At 39.9% G+C, this 21862-nt stretch overlaps 1 protein-coding gene across 1 annotated transcript in view; it reads left to right on the top strand.

Moving 5' to 3' along the window:
• Window positions 1–20408, top strand: part of tmem8b (transmembrane protein 8B) — a 41362-nt gene extending 20954 nt beyond the window's left edge. The window contains exons 7-13 of the mRNA XM_056377183.1: window positions 925–1021; window positions 1533–1656; window positions 6526–6668; window positions 8019–8197; window positions 9470–9616; window positions 15012–15128; window positions 19282–20408. Of these exons, the coding sequence (XP_056233158.1) occupies window positions 925–1021; window positions 1533–1656; window positions 6526–6668; window positions 8019–8197; window positions 9470–9616; window positions 15012–15128; window positions 19282–19617 (1143 nt within the window). The 3' untranslated portion in view covers window positions 19618–20408. The remainder of the gene's footprint in view (window positions 1–924; window positions 1022–1532; window positions 1657–6525; window positions 6669–8018; window positions 8198–9469; window positions 9617–15011; window positions 15129–19281) is intronic.
• Window positions 20409–21862: the final 1454 nt, after the last annotated feature.

Raw genomic sequence — 21862 nt, 5'->3', positions numbered from 1 at the left:
CTGTGGGGGAGAGCTGGGACAAAAGGGGGAAGGGACTGTCTTGAAATGCCAGTGGGCATGATTGAGTCTTACCACCAAGAGAGTGCAGGCCAGATGGTGAGTTTAGGAAGCTTGAAATCTCAGCACCTGGCAAAGTGTTTGTTGAGTTATTGCATTAATCAACAACTTTGCCAACTCCCTGCGAATACATTATGCTCATTTTGTGCAATTTATTTTACTATTTATTCAAGAAATATTAAGTTATCCAAAACTACAAGGTTTGTTTCCCCCTGGACACAAAGCCAATGCATGAAATGTGCTGAATCTCGGTCTGAGATAGAAGCTGCAGATTCAGGTTCAGTAACTTAGTTCGACACTTTCCGCTATGGTTGTAAAACATGTCAATGCTCTGCTGCAGCTACTCTTCCTTCCCAGAGACACTGCGAATAAATTAGGAGGAATTTTGAAACTTGTGAAGTGTCAAATTATGTGCTTAAGTGCACCCTGATGCTTTATGAACACATCCAGTATTTCTTCGTGCTATTTGTTCTCCTGTTGTTCTTTTACTGGTGGCAAATTGGACCGAAGTGGATATTGTTCACCTCCCTGCAGAATGAGCCTGCTTGTATAGGCATATATAATTCCCAACGCTTGAATAATTCTCCTCCAGGATTTTTTTTTTTTTTTTTTTTTTATTGCATGAGCGTGTTAATGTATAATTGATGCTCGAAGGAGATAAACTGCCAACATCTTCATTTAGGTGCCTGGAGCAGACAGAGGGAGAGCAGTTTCACTTGATTTGTTAGTTCTAAAGTTTACTATCTAACAGCTGAGGGGAAATGAGACCCGAGGTAATCATGAACAGTGTTAGCTCACAAGCATGATGGCAGCAGATGGTTGATGGGTGGATGCATGAATGACGTTTGCTTGTGTTTCCTCCTGCAGTCTACGCTGAAAGGAGCTAATGTCACTGTGTTTGGCTGCCTGAATCATGGGATGCCTCTTTTCTTGCGGGAAAACTCATCACTGAAATGTGAATCAGGTATGTCAGATTTAACTGATGAAAGAGCTGCATGTTTTCTAACTCCCATATTAATAAATTGCTTATTGCCCCTAAGAATATTCCAAGTAATTAATGCTTTTTCCGTATGTATAAAACACTTTTCCACCTCCTCTAACTCCCAAAACGCTGACTCTTCATACACAGTTTATTTTTTGCTTAAACTTCATCTTTCATCATCTTTCAAGTTCAATCACTTCCACTTCAGCTCACTCTCCAACCTCAATTTATCACCTCCACACGGCCAACATTTAAATTACTTCAACTGAGTCTTCAACTGCTTTCACCGCGTTCACTTCAACTGATACTTTATCTCCACCCTAGTGTTTACACTGACACTTCAACTCCTTTTACTATTTGTATTTTGACCACAACTCTGTTTCAGTATTTCAGCAGTTTTAAATGTTTTAAGTGCAACATTTTTCCGTTCAAGCTCTTCCAGTTGTACACTCTTTGGTTCACTGCTCATTCCTTGTTTTTTCTTCTGTTGCAGAATCGGCGGCCGGGTTTTTCCTTTCTGTGAATGCCTCTGCTAATATCACCAAACTGAGGATCCCCTATCCACAAACAGGCACCTGGTACCTCAGTCTGCGCTCACTATGTGCCACTGAACATGGGTAAGACGGGCACTACTCCACCTGTGTGTTGACATTTATTTATCCTATATGCTTACACTCTCCTTCACTGGAGAACTTCACTCAGCTACATTTAGAATTAGTCATGTTTTTGTCTGTAAAGTGAAATTTTCACAATTTGGGAAATATGCTCATTGGCTCTTTTCGATTAGATTTTATATTTCATTAGTTTAATCTGTAGGAAGACGAAAGATTTCTGTGCCTTACTATTTGGGAGCAGTTCCCTCCTGAGCTCTGTACTTTAGAGCAGGATTTGGGGTTAGCAAAGTTTAACCCTGGGTTTTCAGGGTTACAACGGTGGTTCACTTCTTACTAGGCTACATCGTCATGGTAACTTATGCTGCACACCTAAATTACCTCCAGATAAGAGATCAACGCATATAAAACCACAGCCTACTGACCAATCAATTCTCTTGGAAATGTGATCAACAATCAATTGTCAATTATAGTTCTTAGAAAGAAGAAGAAGAAAATCGGGCAAAATCTGAATCGGCAGGTCAGACTTTAAAAAAAATTGGAAATCGGAATTGTCCAAAAAATTGCAATTAGTGCATCTCTAGGTAAGAGTGGTCAGAGACGAGTGAACACCTTTGGCTCTGCCTGATGATCTTTTATATGAGAGATGTAGCTTGTCTTTGGATGGAAGGACTTATCTATCTCAGCTTCTTGAGCTGCATGTTGCCAGTGCGACAAGTCGGACAAAGTAAATACATGTTACTTACTCCCACAATAATTAGTATATTACATAATTGAGTTTTTTTTTTAGCAACCCAGTAGTTTAGTTTTAACTCTTTGACACATACCCTGTACAAATGTGGCCTGTTGGGGGCTGCCACATCCACCAGGGTCTGATGAGACGCCCCCTTCCACCCCATCCGTTCAGGGACAGCCCACATTATTGCAGAGGGGCAGCTCCTCAGCAGGAGTGTACTCCTATGTAGGAGGGCTCCCTCTTGTTTTCTTCATTTCATTTTTTTCCTCTGTTGGCTGCAAGCAATGACAAAGCCATTTCATTGTGCTTCTCTATACTAATATCATCCTATAATAGAGATGGAAGCACTAAAGCCTAGTACTTGTTTTACTTACAAGATATGAAAGTAAGCCTACTTACTGCTTTGAATTATTTTTTTACATTTATTTTTTATTTCCTCCCAAGTCCGTTTGACACTGCATGGGGCTGCAGCTGAAAGAATAAGGCTAAAATTATAATACATGCAATGAGAAGACATCTAAGCAACACATTCATTTAATGGATTACACAAATGTAATTATAGTGAATTCAACTGGTGTACTAATGATGGGGCAGTAGCTTACACATTTACACAGCATTTTTGTTGCCAGCTGTCCTTCCTGCATTTGACAGCTGCAATTATGTTGTTTTTAGCCTGAATTATGCATTTAACTTCTTCATATTTGCCTAATATTATAGTTTTCTCTTCATTTGTACTTGTCCATGTTTGCAATTGACCATATGCCACAAACTCTTCTATGTGAATGCGCTCATGCCTAGACTGGGTAAACCTGGATTGAATTACCAAGTTGATAAACACAGTCGTCTGACCGCCTAGCGTGATTGCGGTTGCCAGATAAGCCAGATAAGGAAAAGATATCCTGTTTACATTTCACAGCTTGCTTCGTAGTGGAGCCTCTGCTGCTTGACTAACAATTAACTCTTATTCGGTTAATCTTAAATAGTAGTAAATAAAGTTTGTGTGAAGAATATTGATTAAAATTCATTATGGCGGAAAATCGGCTTGATCCAAGGATTCCAATAGTACTCTTCCATGCATGAACGCAACTCCAACTTTGACCTGCAGCAAGTTGACACAACTTCAAGGCTTTGCATATAACGTTGTTATCTAGCGAGATTTCGAGGTGTCAGTTGGTGGATTTTTCTACCTTTGGACGGAGCCAGGGCAGTTGTTTCCTCGTGTTTCCAGTCTTTATGCTAAGCTAAGTTAGGAGGCTGCCAGCAGTAGTTTCATATGTAGCGTACGTGCATAAGAGAGGTATCCATCTTCTCATCTAACTGTGGGCAAGAAAAGCAAATAGATGTTTGCCAAGATGTCGGACTATTGTGTAAATGTGCTCTGGAATAGTCAACCCAAAAAGTCTCCAAAACATAATTTACAAGCAGAAATTCACTGTAAGCAGTTGAATGACTGTTACTCATAAATTTTTGACATTCTCATTATCAGTTCTTTGGCTTAGTCCCAGTGCCCAGTAGCAACCTCTGTGAGACAATATTTGCTGTTGATTACAGGAAGACAACTGAAAATAGGGACATTCAAAATTTCTTAAAAACTCATCTTCATATAACAATTACTAGTTTGTTTACAAAAATTAATAATTCAGTGCTGTAATGAAGACACCGTACTCACTGTTTAAATGGTGCAGCCTCCCTCAATCAGCCACATCCAGTCCCATCTGTCACCCAACAAATTAATTTGGGATTGGCTTCATGAATGTGTCTCTGCTGCACACCTAGCATACGACAGGGAAGAGGGTGCGATTTTGATGTTTAAAAGCAGATTTCTCACATTATACTACATTTGCATATTAGGAAATGTAAACAAATTGATTTAAACATGTTCTCTGAAAAGGCACACAGACCTGAAAATTGAAGGTTCACCTTTAAAGAAAGTTATGTTTTTTAATCAGGGCGTCTTGAATTCCTGCATGTATTTTATTTGGTGAATTAATCTGAATGCAGAAAATGTTTGCGTCCTTCTAAAAACATGAATAGTGAAAGTCTGATTTTAGTGTTGGTCTTTCAAAATGAAGGAGCAACTGCTTTCTTCATATTTTTGTTTATGATCTTCATTATCATGTTCACCATCTGTACATGTAGATTTATTGTAAAAGAGGCAGAGACACTAGTTTTTCCATCTTTAGTACATGAAACACACCATGATGCATTGTACCAACAAAACATGTTTTTTCTTTGTTTTTTTTGTAAAGGGCACAGCTCTTATCTTTTCTTCACTAGAAAATATCTTGTAATCTCTATTGTTCTCTCCACCCTCACATACAGTTTAATCCACACATAGAGGCAGAAAGTGCACATTGGTTCTCTGAGGGATGTGTAAAGGCGGTGTGAAAAATGTTGAAAGGAGAAAGTGGGGAAAATGCTTCCATTAACTTGTCTAATACAATGTTTTTCATGAGTTCATAAGTATTAGTTATTCAGCAGATTGAGCTGTTTTGCACAACCCTTAATGGCACGAAAATGTGAACAGAATGAAATTAAGCAGATTTTTTCAGGCCACTTGGGAGTTCCAATTGAATTTGAATAACAGATAATAACAGATGGTGTGGGATATGGACTCGCTCATCCTCACATGAGAGCGTTGCTACTGTATGTGTTAGATTTCTACGTGTTTACACGTGCTGAAGTCAGGTCTTGTTAGAGAGAAAAAGAGGTGAGAAGGGTGTGAATGACAGGTGCTTTTTAACGCTACAATTAAATAGATTGATATAACTTTAAAGTAAAGAGGTGAGTAGCTGTATCAATTAAAAAATGGCTTCTGGGAAAGGGGAATGAAACACATTTGTTACCTCCTGGAGTTTCATTCTCTGTGATTGATCGTAGAGGCTTGCAATTAGAAAAGCTACAGTGTAAGCACAAGCGTACAAGGTTTTTCTTTCATACCATGTAATGTCAGAGATGCACAAATGGGCTAAGTTTGTAGGCTACAATTAGCTGCATAAGAGCTCCTATTCAAGTTGTGAATTACAGAAAAAATGATATCTTTTGGTTGAACTAGTTCTCTAGAAATATGAAAAAAAGGGATGTTGACACGAGAATGGAGTAGTGGGAAAAACAAAGGGTATTGTGAAAAATTTCAGGCAGGAGATCTAATTGAAATACCTAATGAAGGTTACACAATCACAGCAGAACTCCAAATTCCTTGTCTTGGTCTCTAAAGCACAGACATCATTTGTGGAAAATTACTTTTGGTAATTGCTTTATGAATTTAGATTGTGCAAACCCAGTAGAGTAAAGTTGTCTGACATCTGATAACCCCTATCACAACCATTTGATTTCCAAAGTGCTGAGGTGCAGTCTACAGCCATGCTAGCAGCTCCGTGGGGCTCAGGGTGCCTGGAGCTAAATAATAGCGTTTGGTACCATATTCTCAACGACAATGCTAACATGCTGATGTTTGATAGGGCTAATGTTTACCATGTTCACCATCTTAGTTCAGTGTGGTAGTAGAAGTTGGAAACATGTGCTAATTAGTGCTTAACTCAAAGAACAGCTGAGGCTGATGGGAATCTTGTTAGATTTTGCAGTTATTTGGTAAGGAAGCAAAACATTGGACGAATTGATATTTTGACCTGATGCTAGATGAAAAGTTAAGGGATTATCAGAGTTATTAAAAAATAACCTAAGGGGCACATGAATGTCGATGGAAAATTTCACAACAATCCATCCATTAGCTGTTGAGACATTTTACCAAGAAGCACGACTGTCAACCTCCTAATGTCACAAAGGAAATGTCGGGGGATCAAAGTCTATGGGATTTGTCGTCTGAGAATATGAAGGTCTGTGCAAAATTTCATGGCAATCCGTTTGATAGTTGTTGAGATATTTCAGTTAGGACCAAAGTGGTGAACCAAACAACAGACCCACATTATCATCTCGAGGGTAATGCCTCTAGCGTGGCTAAAAACAGCTACCCACAAATACAAAGGTCTAGCTTGAGTGCAGAATATGTCAGTTGAGATCCATTTAAAAGTGAAACAAATTTCTGCCTTCACACTGCTACAAAAGCGCCTAACTGCACCGCTTTTACTGCCGTTATGTTCCTCATCTAATGTTCTGCCTCTGTCTGTGGCTTTTTCCAGATTTGAGGCGTGCACCAACGTCACAGCCGAGGTGTATATGCGCTCGTACCTGACTCCGTGCATCAACGACTGTGGGACGTATGGACAGTGCAAGCTTCTGCGCACCAACAACTACCTTTACGCTGCATGTGAATGCAAAGCAGGTAATAATTTACTTTAAAAAATCTATTGCGAAGCATTGCATCATCACTTAGTTTATTAATGTAAATCTGTGCACAATGTGAAGGTGAACTACATTTAGATAAGGTGATCTATTATTGTCTTCTTTTGATTCTATTTTAATGTCCACTTTATTTTCAAATTGCATTCTCATTGACTAAGCTTTGGAAGCCATTTACCAACAAAACAAAGCAAGTTGTTTAATAGAAGTGGTGGAATAATTGTATAAATATGATGTATACTCAACAGTGGCTTTAATTATTAATCAGTAATTAATAATTAGCAAAAAGACTGGCCATGAATTAATAATTGGAAGTGATTTTCAGCAGTCAAGAGCTTTTTTTTTTGCATACAAGATAAGATAGGATAAAAGTTTTTGGGAGGAAAATGGGTTATCACCGCTGCGAAGAATGTCTCATTTTTTGGAAAATACATCATGCAGAGTGACAAGGAAATGGGACAGAGCACGATGGGGTGGCACAGGTCATTTTCCAGAGCTGAACTGACAATACCGCAATTAAATTGTAGGTGCTGCTGTCCAATGAGTCATACAGCAGCCTGGTATTAATCTTCTAATATAAGCCATTTTGATAAGACAATAAAACACGCTCTTAATTACGAACAGCTTTTTAATAAAAGATGAGCTTATGAAACTAAACAAAGCATGTCCTCTGAGGCTTTTTTAAATCCCGCCTTTGATCTTCTTTTATCAGAGCTGGCTTCTCTGCAGTTAAATTCATTGTCATACTTCATATGTGTGACTGCTTCCTGGCAGGCACTTTGCATTCAGCACTTGCCCTTGGCCCGTCTCACACTGCAAAGCCTCTGTTCAACAGTGCTCACGAATATTTAATTCACACTGTCTTATCCAATCCACCACTTGATAAGGATCCAATTCAAGTGGTAAAGCGGGGGGGGGGTTAACATAGGAGGGGAGTTCACACCAGGATGCTGTATTGTGCAGGATAAACCACTTCACACATGTCTGTTTTTGATTATTTTCTACAGAGAGATGTCTGTTTATAACAAAGAGCTGATGAAGCCCTCATCTTGTTGAGAGAGAGACATTTTATCCATTTGAGGAGATACTGTAAATTCTAAAGGGATGAGCTTTGAAACAAACTGATTCATCTCCAGTAGAGTTTATTCTCACCCCTTCAGCCAAAAGATTTGAGTAGACTTTCCTAAAGTTTATATAAAGTTTAAGGAAGACTGAAACTGCTTTAATGCCAGCAACCTATGAAGCCTGCAAATACAAAAGCTATCTACCCTCTTGGATCTTTACTTTCTTACATCAACATACAGTACTGACTATGTGTGTGTGTGTGTGTTAGGCTGGGACGGCTGGGGATGCACAGACAACTCGGAGGCGTACTCCTACAGTTTCCAGCTCCTCTCCACCCTGCTGCTCTGCCTCAGTAACCTGATGTTCGTCCCACCTGTGGCCATCGCCATCCGAAGCCACTATCTGCTGGAGGCTTCAGTCTACATCTTCACCATGTTCTTCTCCACTGTGAGTGACTGCCACACTGTCAGAGTGGTGCATGCGCTACCCTGGAGTTGACCTATAAAATATTTTTGGGTTTGAAAACAGCACAAACAACTGAAAAGCCGCGTGACTGCTTCATCTGCAGCTGCTGGTTTTTTTGGGGGGTTTTTTCACGACGCACGAGAGAAACAAAGTCGATCTCTGTGATAGAAAGAAATATGCCACTCATGCTCATCTCAGCAAGTTACCGAGTTGAAGGCTCAGTGGCAACCGTTTCTGGGGGGTTCGGTATGAAAGGATTGTTACGGAAGAAGTTGAATCCGACTCAACTTCTGCTGCAACACAACATCAGGCTGCAAGGCGCTGCATTGGCCAATCAAATACATGCAAGTGCATATTCGTAGTAGATACCTTTGAGTATTTCTACTGTTTAACCTCACAATCTTCATGATGAAAGATAAAATACTTTCCGCTGTGATAACTTTCCAGAGTTGTTAAATCTCATATATTACTATTATAAACCTTTAATCTGTTACTCCAACTGGACTTCCTTGATTGTAATTGATGCCTCATCTTTACCTTAAACAACATTCAAACACCCCCTGCACTGTTTTAAAGCAGGTCTGGTCTTGGTCTGAATCCACGCTTAGACCTTTAGGATACACACAGTGCATTTTGCTATGAAACATTATAGCTTTTTTGTTTGTTTACAGGGACACTCCACAGATTACCTTTGATTTGTTAAAGAGGAAATGAAGCTCAAATGATATCTAAATTGTTTTGATTGAATAGGAATTCACCGATATTTAGGAGCATGTTCAGCAAAATGTGTTTGAAAACACACACTGAAGAAATGACTCACAAACCAGACATCTGATATTTGTCTATTTTTGGTTGAAAATAATTGCTTTGTTAAACTATTAAAGTAACTTGAGGTATTTTTTTAAGCATGAACACACAATCAAAATGTTTTTAGAAAACAAACAGGAAATTTGGACTGGGCTGGCAAGACCAAAATAGATTGTCCATTTTGGACTAAATTTAGACCAAACCAGAAAGACTTCATTTAGTTTGAAAATATCTGGGCTACGCCAACAACCAGAGCACAACAGACAAACCACATTCAGCTAGTCAGACAATAGTGTGGATAGTAGCTGTTGTCGGGTAAAAAAGAAAAAAAACTCAACATGCACTCATCTAATAGCGAAGAGTACATTTATTGTAAATGACAGTTATACAGTACGTTTTTTTCTGTGCCATGTTTGTTGGCTAAAACATTGCTCTTTCTCCTGACAGTTCTACCATGCATGCGACCAGCCGGGTATTGTGGTGTTTTGCATCATGGAGTACGACGTCCTGCAGTTCTGTGACTTCCTCGGGTCGCTTATGTCAGTGTGGGTCACTGTCATTGCTATGGCCAGGCTAAAGTCCATCATCAAACAGGTGAGTTCCTACTGTAATTCCACCTTTCTTATCCTTTCTTTTCCTTCCTGTCTTGTTTATCCTTAAACATTTTAGTGGAACCGTAGTTTATCACAAAGCAGTGAGTGTGGGCCATTTTGTTTCCACTTCAATAAAACTTTAAAGGCGCAATTTGAACTTTTGTTATTGCTACATAGCTAACGTTAGCATGTTAGCTGTTGACTTACCAGTCTAGAAGAAACATTGTACGTTCAACATCAAACTTCATTCCTTTACTCTACAAGAGCTGTCTACCGAGGTGGAAAGCAATGCCAGTCTTAACTAATCTCTATCACGCCTTTTCTTCTACTGAAGTTAGCATGCTAACCAGCTAGCCCCAGCTGTCTCATCACTTTCTGATAGCGACTCAGTGTAGCCTCCAATCTGCCCTGAAGAAGTAGAGCTGCCCAGAGGGCGGATTTTCACCTCTTGACTTGTAAACGCAACAATGGCCAGAATTCTTGTCACTGACAATCACGACCACCTGCTCCTGGCAAGAAACCGTGGTCAGCGGCAGAGAAAAAATTAGCCCCTTTAATTCAAGTGGTTTAGGTAAGTGTAGGTGTTGTGAGCTATGAGATCCTTTCTGCTTTACAAAGTTGTGACTTTTAATTACTATGTGTGTGGATTGTTAAAATCAACACTTATTAGTACATTAATTGACTGTACATGACCCAGCATGAATGTACCATCTGAGACAGGCTTAATAACTAACTATCAAATAATTAATACTCAAAATAGTACTGTCAGTGTGCCAGTTTGTGATCCACATTAATTGTCTACACAGAACAGCACGTCACTTGTGCTGACCTGAATTGATAGCAGTGTGTGACATGTAAAGAAAACACATCTAGCAACAGCATCATTAATAGTACAGACTAATAAACACACATTTTACATGTCTCGTTTTGGAAAGAAAATGAAAAGGTCCTGTACTGCCAACACTCAAAAGCTGTGAAAGATATAAAGTTTCCCAAAGCATGTTCAGTAACTTTGGATGTTTTATTAATAGCTGACAGTGATTCAGCCTCAACCCTGCTGCCACCTCATATGTCACCTTCCCTCCCGCCCTTGCAGCTATACGTAACAAGCCACTGTCACCACCTTTAGCACCACACACAAGGCTCTGAGTGGCTGCTGGGGCTGTGTCTGTGTCTGTCTCTAAATGGAGAAGCAACCATTCACAAGAGCAACTCTAGACCTGTTTGATTTTCTTGACATAATGTTAGATGTAGGCAGTGATTGGAACCAGACATCTTCGGACCATAAGGCATGTCCACTGTCATGTGTTGCAGTCTGGCAGCACTTAAGCTGAGAGCTCCGTGTTAGCGGTCGACAACTTGACATAAGCCCTGAGGCAAAGAGGGATTAGCGGACTGAGAAGGAGAGCTGTAGGGCTGTAAGAGAGCTATAAATGAGAACCGCATATGCCTCAATTTTTAGTAATGAATTAAGAGATCAGTGTGTTAGATCAGCGATGCGTGGTGGTAAAATCTCTGGTTGTTGACATATTGCGGTGGATAGCGGAAAACACTAACAGGTGCACCTTCTCCCTGGGTCATTCCCTGGCTGCACACCAAGATGGAGCGGTCTCAACAGTATGTGTGTGTGTGTGTGTGTGTGTGTGTGTGTGTGTGTGTGTGTGTCCAGAAATGAGACAGAGACGGGGGGGTGGGGGGTGGGGAGAGGAAGAGGGGGTGGAGTAGTGGGTGGGAGGGAGAGTATACGAACATCTGCTGTCCTCTAGAGTTTTCATTTTTGCTGAGCGCTGCAGTACGCAGTCACTAATCAAATCGCACATGTCAGGACTGGCAAGTGGGACTTTGTGTGTGTGTGTGTACTTAACAGAGACAGTGTGTGTTTGTTTGTTTATGTCCATGACCACAGCAGCAGCAGCAGCAGCAGCAGCAGAGGGTGAAGGACCCAGGAGCACCTGATACTGTGTTGCGTCTGTCTGTGACTTTTGCACCTTCATAGGTCTAAAAGTCCTTGCAGTTATGTCAGCAGAATATCTTGCAAGGACATAGAGTACTGCATCAGAGTCATATGAATCAATTTAAAGGTTTATTATGTTTTATTACAACTTGGGTCTCATCTTCATAGTTTATTCCCTCTTTTACTGAATGGTGTTGATAACATTACATTACTAACTGTTGAGATCTGGGGACAACAGGATTTGAAACGTGAGCATTCAGGCAATCGGAAAATGTAGCCAGTTGATCTCAACCACTTTATTTGGAGTAAAAACCGAAAGTGAACTTACCTGAATTGTTTGTTGTCAAAGTTAAAACAGGAAGCCGGTCTGTAAACTGCGATTGATGTATAAAACAGACATTTTGAGTAAAAATTTAATTTAGTTTTTTCTTTGAAATAAGTTTGACTCTCTTCTGGGATTTTAAAATCTTTCTGATCTTATGACTGCTTGTGTTTCTTGCCCTGTCAAACTTCTCTTTAGTGATGTTTTCACAGATTTTAGCAAATGAAATATTACAATTACTGAAAGGATTGATGACAAAACCTCAGTTGCAAGAAAAAGCCAGAATTATGCATGAACTATTTGCCTCTCTTGTATAAAGAGATTACATTAGTTACTAATTTCAAATTTTACCATAGCATAAATTAATATTTTCAACATGTGGAACTGAGAGTTTGAAAAAAAAAAAAGTACAACATTATGATACAACATTGTTGTTCAAATTAGACATAATGAAACACAGTTATGTGGGTTAAAAAGGTCTTTAAAAAATCTGCACAGGATCAACAGTGCAGGTAGAAAATTAGAGCAGCCACCTTGATGTTGCATGAAACTAAGTAAACAATCATAGTTTGGAGCATCCTCAGAGGCAGCCAGATCAGCAGAGTGTGCAGACCTACATAACCAGAGCAAAGAGCTGTGAAAGCACAAGATTTTGCAGAAACACACAGGGTCTCAACAATAATGCGCCGAGGTTTTCTATTTAGAGAATGACCATGAGATTTGTTTGAAAGCTTTTGAAAGTAAGCAACTCCTTGTGCTCAGATACTCTTCACCCCGAACTGTTCTCAAAGAGTGAACGTCCACGCTCCAGTAATTTAAAATATTTTCTGTGACTTTTAACATGTTCGTCCAGCATGGCCCTTAGCCAGCTTATTGTGCCACTAGCATTGGGCATGTTGCAATCCACACATGCACAAATACAGTATCACTCTGTGTTTCTGTATATTTTTAAGCATGAAAATGTATGTAGCAGATAAAAATAGACTTCCCACCTTAATTTCTACAAGCTCGTCCGTCACGCTGACAGATAATGATTCATTACAGCGAAACTCCCGCCCGTAAGCGTTCATGCATTCATGCCTGCATACAGTACATGTACACATGCATGCTCGGGTGCCACTGTATGATTCAGCCGCGCAGTATGACTGATGACTGTTGCTGCACAGAGTCCTCCGGCTGCACCATGCTGCTCCTCTCCTCCTTGGTGTGTGCCAATTAGTCCCGTTCTTCTGCAGGCGGGTCATCCCCTCCCCTGCTCGAAAATCCCCCAATTTCTCCTCATGTTTGCTACCAGACAGAACAATGCAGACCGCAGGCATCCTGGCCAGGCTTAACTTCTCCCAAAGCATGTGTAGCACAGCTTATTGATTTTTTTCCCCTCTCACTTTATCTCTTTTATATCCCATGGCTTTGTGTCAAATTATGAGCTTGGGGGGAAAAAATTGTTAAACTGCTTGTATTTATAGTATGGGTCTCTATTGTTAGCATTTTGTTATCATTGTTATATTGTGGCTCTCACTCATGTAAGGAAGCTCAGATGGTGTATTACTCTGAAAACACTTTGAAATACCAATTTTGATGTCAACTAAACTCGGTACACAGTTATTTTCTCTGTACTGACCATTTCCCCAATCATCTATTAAACTGATGGCGTATTTACATAATGACAGGTTTTAACCTTTTTTTAAACACAGATTTTCAAGCTATTTGTGAAAGCCGACTCTCATAGTGGCTGTTAAAATCACAGGAGAAGGCTGCATTATTTTATATCTTTTTTTATTGCCAGCAAATCCCATGAAGAGACCAAACAACAATGTGTTAAACAGTCTCTCAATACTCTCTTACGTTACTGCCCTGTCCCCAAGACCATTCATTACTAAAGTGGATGAAAATCTCTATTCAAACTCCTAAAATAACTGGGAACAGAAGTTTCATATTTCTAACACAGCAGTAAACAGTGCTTTTGCTGGGGACTATTTTCAGCAGTGGATTAATTACAGCAGTTACAGCAGCAGGATGCTGTATGTGGGACTGAGTCAAAATAAAATAAACCTGTGTGTGTGTGTGTGTGTGTGTGTGTGTGTGTGTGTGTGTGTGTGTGTTTGTGTGTCATGATAATGTCATGCGGAGCAACAGTGTGGCTCACTGATGTATTTTTAATAGGAGCTCTATGGCAAAGAGGAATCAGCTATATCAGGCTTAGGATACACAGACAATACTTGTTAGAAGGATCGATGCATTGTTGGTGTCATGAATGGGTTATGAGACAATGGGCCCCTGAGTACAAACACGTTAAAGGCCCCCCAGCACCCTCCCATAGAAGCAAGAACCACAGTCTGAAAGATACAAAAAACATTGTTTCTAGTCAGTTTGTTTTGTGTTTCTTTGTGATTGTTTTGAATCTCTGTTTGAATAGAAACAGTTTGCATCTCTCTGTAGTTGTTTTATGCCTCTTTTCAGGTCATTATGTGTCTCTTTGTAGTTGTCTGCGTGGTTGTTTCGGGTCTCTCTGACCCCTCAGGCCCCTGGGCCTGTTTAGGAATCCACCCACAGTTGGTCTTAAAAACAGTTTGAACTGTTTTAAACCATTAATTCTTTTCAAACTAGATTTTATAGTGAATTACCTCAGTGACTAGTGCCCAAGAAAGATATTTTAATTCTGCTATTCATTTTTCTTAACCATACTGAACTGACTTGCACCCACAGCTTTCAGTAAAGCATATATTATGGTTTATGGTACATTCATCCCTTTTTTCTGCTGCAACACACTTCTCCTCCAGACCTCTGATGGGATGATGGAACCAGCTGTGTTAGGAAAAGTAGAGCTCTCAAAGCCGAAAAAACAGGACACAGGTGCAAAACAGGAAAAAAAAAAAAAAAAAAGGGAAAAAGTATAGAACACATACAGGAACTGCAAATCATCTCCCAGTGGTTTAGTAACCACCACTCACCACTAAAGATTTGTGATGTGACTGCAAAACTTTTGTCACCATTGTTCCAACATGTGTGGGGAGCAGATTACAGTTTACCGCACACTCATCCTCTTATTTACTGGGAAACTAGCAATGTTGCCAGTGTTTGCTCTTATTGATCTGTGTGCTTTTTTGTTTTTTTTTCAAGGTGCTGTATCTACTTGGGGCGATGTCCCTGTCCATGGCTCTGCAGCTGGACCGTCACGGTCTGTGGAACCTGCTGGGACCCAGCCTGTTTGCTCTGGGCATCATGGCCGTGGCGTGGGTAAGTGCAGTTCATATGTTTGCTGCACAGTCGAGCAGCAGTCTACAGCGGAAAACTGGTTTATTTCACATGTTGCAGCAGCACAAGAGAATCGCTAAGAGGTCAGGAAGACAGAACAATCTGAATGACATAAACACAAATAAAATGATCAATTACAGTTAAGGTAGAGGGTATATTAGAAGCTATATACATATACAGTACACTAAAATACAACAGAAATTGTTTAAGGTAATACAGGGAAAATTAGGGAATTTAATAATATTATTATCCTATAGAACTTTAGCTTCTGAATCCAAGTTTTTTTTCTCTCAAAAATGTTTCTACACATAGGCCTGCACAGTTTATATTTGATTTAAAAAATTTTTTTAATAGATTAAATATAATTGTTTTTAATACATAATGTGTGTTTGACATTCATGGACAAGCTTGTTCAAACATGCAGATGAAACATGTCACTGCACTGACCCTCTATTGTTCCTCATGCCAGCAAGTGTAAAGGGACTTAATCCGTCATTTAAGCTAACACAGGGCTGGAACATGTGCATGTGTTAAAAACTGTGTGTTTTTGACCAATGAAGCTATTTTACATTAGCATCGAAGGGGGGCTTTAAAAGTTTTGCAGCCTGTGGGTATTAGTCATGGGTTGTAGTTCCATTATAAGTCAGCTTGTACTTTCACTGACTCTTCTTCGAGTCATAATGTGCTCCCTGAACTGAGAAGATAAAAAATAATAGTCTTTCAGGCAAGGTTCTTGGAGAAAAAAAAAGCCTTTAACACCAAACCTCTGACATCAGTTTGAAAACAAGGTTTGTGTCTTCCTCTGAGAAAGCTTTGCATTGGGTATAGTGTGGGAGTTGTAACTCTGAGAGTTATCTTTCTGTGAGCTGCAGGATCCTACAGAAACTATGGAAGATGAACTACGCTTTAATTCCAGCATGTAAACCCTCCAGCTTCAACAGCAGAGGTTGGAGACAGTATATTTTTTACCATAGATGAGATACTTTTTTTTTTTTCGGAATTAGCAACAGCACTTCAAAATTCATGCACAGCAGTACTGTCGCATTCAAATGTGAAGTATTTACATAAAGCCATTGGCCTCCACTATTTGGCTGGTTTTTTCTTCAGGCTTTGGAGCATTCGTAATTCAATAATGGATGGTTTGTTTGAAATATTTTATTTGACAAATAAATGAAATGCATGGTCTGGTATAATTTTGTGCAAAATTGTCAAAATGACTCAGATAGACAATCTCTGATCTTCACATGGCGATAAAGCACACACTGCACCACAGGTTGCAATAGTAAACTCTACACAGCAGCTTTTCCATAAAAGTCGCTTGGATCTCATGCTTTAGTTGCAGTTTTTCAACATAAACCTGGGCTCATACTTTGATTACTTGACACTTCATAATTTATCAGCTGTTCAATAGCGTATGCCGGCGTTTCAGTATTCTTTCCTCGGTGCCGCACCTCTGAGTTAGAGTGCCGCACATTTTCTACAAGAGCCCTTTCATTTCAACTTGTCATGTTTCTGCAAAGCCTGGCATTCTGAATGTTCCCTGACACAACCGAATTAGATCAGTCAAGCGGAGGGCACAGAGCGTCTGCTGCTTTGCAGGGGTGTCATGAGCAGTAAGAAGAAGGGGAGAAACTCAAATTTGTCAGTGCCAAATATCCTTAATTCTCCAGACTAAATGAGGTCCCTGACTTATGCATGAAAAAATCATCCTGGTCTGAAACTGTTTGTCTTAACTAGAAAAATAAGCAGTTCCAAAGGGACTGGAATAGTATACACACATTTTATGTTTTTCTTCACTTCGCTTCACATAGATTATTAGTCTTTAACTTAAAATGCACAGAGCATAATAAATCAGTCAGAGCCATTTTCCTGCTAGAATACTAATTATTAGATTACTATTTTAATTATTTTTGTCATTCATTACCGGCTTAAATTTCCCCTGACAAAGGAGTCTTTATTGTAATGTTTTGAGGAAAAAATGAATGCAAGCAATCAGTGTTTATGAAGCGATGACAATAGAGACTGAATACAATTATGAAGCACTCTCCAAACAGTGTTTATGAAGAAACGACACGTCCATGTCTCTCTGTGCCACACTTTCAGCAGTTGTGGCCACTTACAGAAAGAATGAGCTCGTTCAGCGGATTAAACGGATAAAGACATCACGTCCAGTTAGTGCCGAACGGAACATGAGCATAAATAACAGAATGGCTGAAGGGGTGACTGGCCAGTCTCTGATGACCAATTTAAAACATCTACCAGCTGATTATGATCATTGGGATGGGGTTTGTGCTGCAGCAGTAGCCACAAATACAAATTTCAGTCTTCAAAGCCAATTGAGATTTATGAAGAGCTCCATCCCATTGTGCCTCCAGTCAAAGTGAACTGCCTGCTGCTCCCTCAATGAAATCCCATTGGTCTCCATTTTTGAATGACTGCTCCCTCTGTGATCTCCTGCTCTAATATCTTGTTTCTACTTGAAAGAACATAAGTTGTAAAAATGCTTTGTTTTTATAATTTTATGGGTCCCTTAGTTTCCCTAATCATTTTCTACAAAGAAAATTGATATGTAACTATTATTTCTTAGTACGTGTCTTGGAAATGACGGTTTAAATTTCAAATGATATGAAAATAGTACAACTGCCACGTTTTATACTCAATTTCCAGCATATAGTCAAGACAGTGTTTTGAGATGGAATTATGCTTCTGCATTGATGCATGCAGAGTCTCATAGAGGAGCCAATGTGCACACCTCCAGATCTTAACAATGCATAGTGCTGACCTGTACTTCAAGAAACTTCAACATCCTGTCAAGAGATTCTCTCCTTTTTCTTCCACTCATTACCCCCATTTTACCATTTTTAAATGAAATTTCAGCAGTTCCTGTCCAGTGATTAACATTAAACGGCACGAAGGTCAGCAGTAAACTTCCCCCCAAAATATTGTTAAGGTCACCAAAAACTAGAAAATCATGTAAATGTCATAGATAACAGCCTTTTTTTCCAGTGATGAGGAAATTGCAGCTTTCCTACAGCAATGGAAGTAAATGAAGCCTTGAAAGTTCATGCAAACAATTCCTACAGGTGTTCCAACTTTTGTTTGTTACGTACAAACCCTCCGTCAGAACAAATGCAATGTTGGAACCAACTGTTACTGCACCCTCTGATTCATTATTAGGACAATACTGTGCTGCAAGAAGTAGCAATGTATATTGTTGAGTGGTGAGAAAAGGACAATTAACAAAGGAAGACAGACTGATTGGTCGGGACTTCGTTCTACATAATTACCAAAAACATTAGAAGAATAGAATTAGACAGTGGCCTCACATGATGGAAGCCCAGAGTCTCCAGACTTATAAACCATATGGAGCTGCTATGGGATGAACTGGACAGAAAGTGAAAGTAAAGCAAACTACAGAGGTAGAAGTCAAAGGTTTAGATTAAAGCTGTTGACCGGTAGTGTAGCTGTACATTTCAGCACAGTGATCTTCATGCAGAGCTCAGGAAACTGAATTCCACTTCAAGGCGTTTTATACCGTTGCCCTTCTTTTTTTCTGTTTCGACCATTTACGTTGATAAATCCCAATAGTTCCATGTGTGTCTCACAGATATAATTGTTTGCACATTGGACATGTACATAAGTGTACATATTGTACAAGTATAAAAGAAACACACACACAAACCTGTCGGAAACCCCTTTGTATGTTTGTTTACGTGCAGTCTGCAGAAGCATAATTCCACCTTTCACTGAGAGGTGAACAGGTGAAAAGAACATAAATAAATGTTATTCTGGTTCTGTTTGGGTGTAAATGACAAATAACAAATATGTGAATAAATTAAATAAGTATTTACCTGGTTTTCAACTTAATGGCAATGTGCAGCTCCTTCTTGGACATTAATCTGGAAATTAACTGCTTTCCATTAACTCGGTGTTCCCAATCAAGAGCTTATCTTACCCATAACCCTATAATTACACAGGCTTTTCCAGGAAACCTGTTTAAAGAAGAACAGTTTGGTATCCATTCCATTTAAGGAGCACAAACTATGAAATTTTCTTTTTAACAACAGTTTTCTATTTCAAACTTGGCGCTGCTGAGGCTGAAAAACATTGTGTTATGTGTCTCTTGGCCTGTCAGACGGTGCGCACCATCCGTCGGCGGCGTTGCTACCCGCCCACCTGGAAGCGCTGGGTGTTTTTCCTCTTCCCCGGCACCATGATTGCCACGTCTGCCGTGGCGCTCTACGCCTTCGTGGAGACGGAGGAGAACTACTTCTACATCCACAGCATCTGGCACATGCTGATCGCAGGGAGCGTGGGCTTCCTCCTGCCTCCTCGCGCCAAGCCCGATGCCAAGGTGACCCCGCTGAAGCGCAGGCGGGGCTGTGGCTATCAGCTGTGCGTGAACGAGCACGAGGAGCTGGGCCTGGTGGACCCCGCCATCATCTCCATCAACAGCATCTGCACCAGCTGATAAACTCCCAGCCTTTTACCTTAGAGACACTTCATTGCCTTCTTTTACTTGGGAAATTCACACACGGGAAATTAAGCCACAGAACTTGAAAAAGCAATGTAAATACTTAAATGCAGATGTGACACATTGGAGTTCTTTTTTTTCTGTTGTTATTGTCATGGTAATTACTATCAATACAACTGTAATTATTATTATCTATAGTTAAAGTTGTTCTGATGAATTGTGGGTGTACAGTGAAACACTGTTGTTTGTGAATATGTATTTAAAGTCAAAGCTGAAACACTGCTGCTATCTGACGGTGACTGTAAAACTGCTTCTGTTGGTTATTTATTGGTGGTCTTGTATACAGGCCAGTTATTTTACTGTTGGGGGCACAGGTCAAGGGGAGACATGAAGGACGGGGGCGGGGCGGGAGGGGGACATTTATCAAGGGCACGGCTTTTCTGAAATTCTTTTGGAATATATCTTTTGCACTGAGACACAAAAATGTTATTCTGTAAATTTTTATAACAATACGAACTACAGTGGGCGTCATCACAAATGTAAAAACCCTAGATGTCATGTGGAATGTTAGACTGTCTTTTGCAATTGCAATGTATCGCTTTTACACGAATGTGCTGATTGTTCTTGATGGGAACTATTCCAAAGTCCAGCTGCCTGTTGAACAAGAAGAGGGGGAGGCAGGATAACTTCAGAGACCTCAAACCAAGACCTCACCTCCCTGTTCTTTTCTGACAGGACCTGTGTGACACCACATTCATAAACAATAAATGTTTTCTTTCTTTGCCTCAGTATTACCTCTGCTTTGGAAGCTTTTAAATATAGTGAAACTGGTGAACCACCCCACAAAGACATCATATTGCAATTCCTGGCCCTAATGGAAGCCAGTGGTACTCAGACAGTGAGATGAGACACTGTCAACAGCAGCCTCCCAGGAATAGAGCAAGAGATAAATAATTCTCCTACAGAGCAGCAGCATGAAGGCAGCGTCAGAGCACACTGTCGATATCTAGTGTCTCTCTCTCTCTCTCTCCTCTTATGTAAGGAGAGGCAGAGCTGTGAGAGTTTTATGACTCTGTGCTTTATTCTTTATTAGGTGTGATCCATCAGAAGCTCCTCTGTGTTCATCAGTCTGCGTGCACACCAGGTCTTTTTTTTTTTTATCAGATTATATCAAAGAAGATGAAAGAATTCATTCTTTTTTGCAAATGTACATACTGTACCACACTGGAGCCCTTGACATCACACAAATTAAAAAAAAAAGAAAAGAATCAACGCATCCCTAAAAGGAACAGTTTGACCTTTTGGGGAAATATGTTTATTCACTTTCTTGGGGAAACAGCTAGACCCTCGTAAAGCCACAACTTGTAGTTTTTCCACTTTGGTTTATGTACTGATTACAGATTAGTGATCTTTAGAGGTGCTCATTGTTACCATGTGGACAGAGCCAGACGAGCAGTTTCCATGTGTTTTACTGCAGATGAGAGAATAGCTTCATGTTTACTGAAGAGAGTGGTATCAATCCTCTCATCTAACTCTCAGTATGAAACTGAACAAGCGTGTTTACGAAAATATCGAAGAGGCCATAATCCATGTTTATAATAACGTATAAAATGACAATGTGAAAACAGAGTGACAGGGGTCGCTTGTAGTGAGGAACCTTCAGGAAGTTTCAGCTGTCCGGCCCGACACTGTAATGTTTTGTTTCATTCTCATCGCAATCATAGCGTCATTTTTGGTCACAGCAGGCTGTTTTAGTGTAAAAGCTATGAAAAACCACCTGCTATACACCAAACAGCAGACAGCAACAGGTGGAGACTATATGAACATATGAACACAGCGGCGCATTTGACTGCTAATGAGTCAAATGTTTCCCTCAGGAGTTGGTAAAGACCAAAAACAGAGCTAAAAGAGAGGGAATATCACACTTGGAGGCCAATTGTCTCCAAATGAATGATAATGACCTCTGTAACTGCTGGATGTGTTCACCGTATCAATTTAAAAGATGATAAAACCGTTTATTGGTCGATTCAAGTCGCCAAAAAATCAGTTACTGTAGCTTAAAGGATATTGATGTTCATATAAATTTACTGAATGATTAAGCTCAGAATCTTACAATAAAACCAGAGACCAGATCATTTCCAGTGATAGAAAATAAACACCAACACGTCCTAACTTTTTTTTTCAAGCTTTGCAAGCAAAGCATTTATTTACGGAGCGAGATAGAGGAGAGAAAAAAAACTAA

Source organism: Seriola aureovittata, chromosome 5 (assembly GCF_021018895.1).
Source record: "Seriola aureovittata isolate HTS-2021-v1 ecotype China chromosome 5, ASM2101889v1, whole genome shotgun sequence".
Taxonomy (NCBI): domain Eukaryota; kingdom Metazoa; phylum Chordata; class Actinopteri; order Carangiformes; family Carangidae; genus Seriola; species Seriola aureovittata.
Note: the sequence above shows the minus strand (reverse complement) of the source record. Positions and strands in the feature narration are given on the sequence as shown.